The sequence below is a fragment of the Sinocyclocheilus anshuiensis genome, unplaced genomic scaffold (genome assembly GCF_001515605.1).
Source record: "Sinocyclocheilus anshuiensis isolate Anshui unplaced genomic scaffold, SAMN03320099.WGS_v1.1 scaffold218, whole genome shotgun sequence".
Classification (NCBI taxonomy): domain Eukaryota; kingdom Metazoa; phylum Chordata; class Actinopteri; order Cypriniformes; family Cyprinidae; genus Sinocyclocheilus; species Sinocyclocheilus anshuiensis.
The window spans coordinates 1,375,333-1,376,477 of NW_015547665.1; the positions used below are offsets into that span (position 1 = coordinate 1,375,333).

The 1,145-nt window shown below is 33.9% G+C and overlaps 1 protein-coding gene across 2 annotated transcripts in view; it reads right to left on the reverse strand.

Annotated features, from left to right (window-relative positions):
* Window positions 1–1,145, reverse strand: part of lancl1 (LanC antibiotic synthetase component C-like 1 (bacterial)) — a 13,261-nt gene that overhangs the window by 5,451 nt on the left and 6,665 nt on the right. For both annotated transcript variants that reach the window (XM_016504908.1, XM_016504909.1), the window contains exon 5: window positions 451–598. In XM_016504908.1, coding sequence (XP_016360394.1) covers window positions 451–598 — 148 coding nt within the window. The remainder of the gene's footprint in view (window positions 1–450; window positions 599–1,145) is intronic.

Sequence of the window (1,145 nt, forward strand, 5' to 3'; positions counted from 1 at the left end):
AACATTTGAATGGTGAATATTGGTCATCTGGCCTGCTTTCTACATTTCATTACCAGCCATTGAAAAACACTTTGTAAACACTAGAAATAATGTAGGGCTTGATTTTATCCACTGGGATTTGATTGAATTATGAAAGTTAGGCTACAATATTATCTTTTGCTTTTGTATATAAATAACAATTATTTGGGGTATTTTTCACTGTCTGCTTGTTCTTGGTTACATCAGCAGATGACAGAAGTAATTTCAAAGACTGAGAAATATATTACATTTTGAGGAAAAAATATTATTATTATTTTCAATAAGACCAGGGGCGTTTACTGATGTCATTTTGATCATGAGTATAACAAATTGTCTTTATCATTCATAACTCATTCTAGTCAAGTATCCTGTGTTAAAATACGAGGTCATATGCTTCTGGTCAGGTCTGAGGCCAAATGAATGGTGACTGACCTGTTGAATGTATTGGATGGGGATCTTCTCCTGTTGAAATTGCTGGTTAATGAAGATGAGGGAGTAAAGGTAGCCCACTCTGCCATAGAGCAGCTCATCAGGAAGCCTGCCTATCCCCTGCACTACTGCCTGGTGAAAATGCAACAGCCTGGAAACATTCGAGCAAATAGATTACAAAAAGATCCCATGGGAATGAAACCGTGTTGAGACTGACAAAGACAAACAGGAAACAGAAAGAGTTAAGCTGCCCTATAGACCAAGAAATCTTCCACATTTCACCCTCATCCTGGAATCTTAGTATGGGATTTTTAATGAAAAACAGCTCTTGGGAAAATTCCAGCACAATTTCATTAAAGTAGTTATAGTACCTAAACAAGTAAGAAATCCAAAGGATATGACACAAGAAATTAGATTCAATGTGGACAGCCGGCAACAAACAATATATTTCAATAGTCATTCCTCACTTATCTCTTTTCTGGACTAAAGTAAAAGATATTTAATTCTCCTGCTTGATTAAAACAACATAAATTCCCAATGTTTGTCACGTTTACATGGGTCAGTGACAAATAGGAATGTCCAGGAAATCTTAAAGTTTCATAAATTATTATTTTTTGACCGAAAATAATTGTATTTAATCTAAAATGTGGTATGCAAGTACTAATATATATATATATATATATATATATATATATATA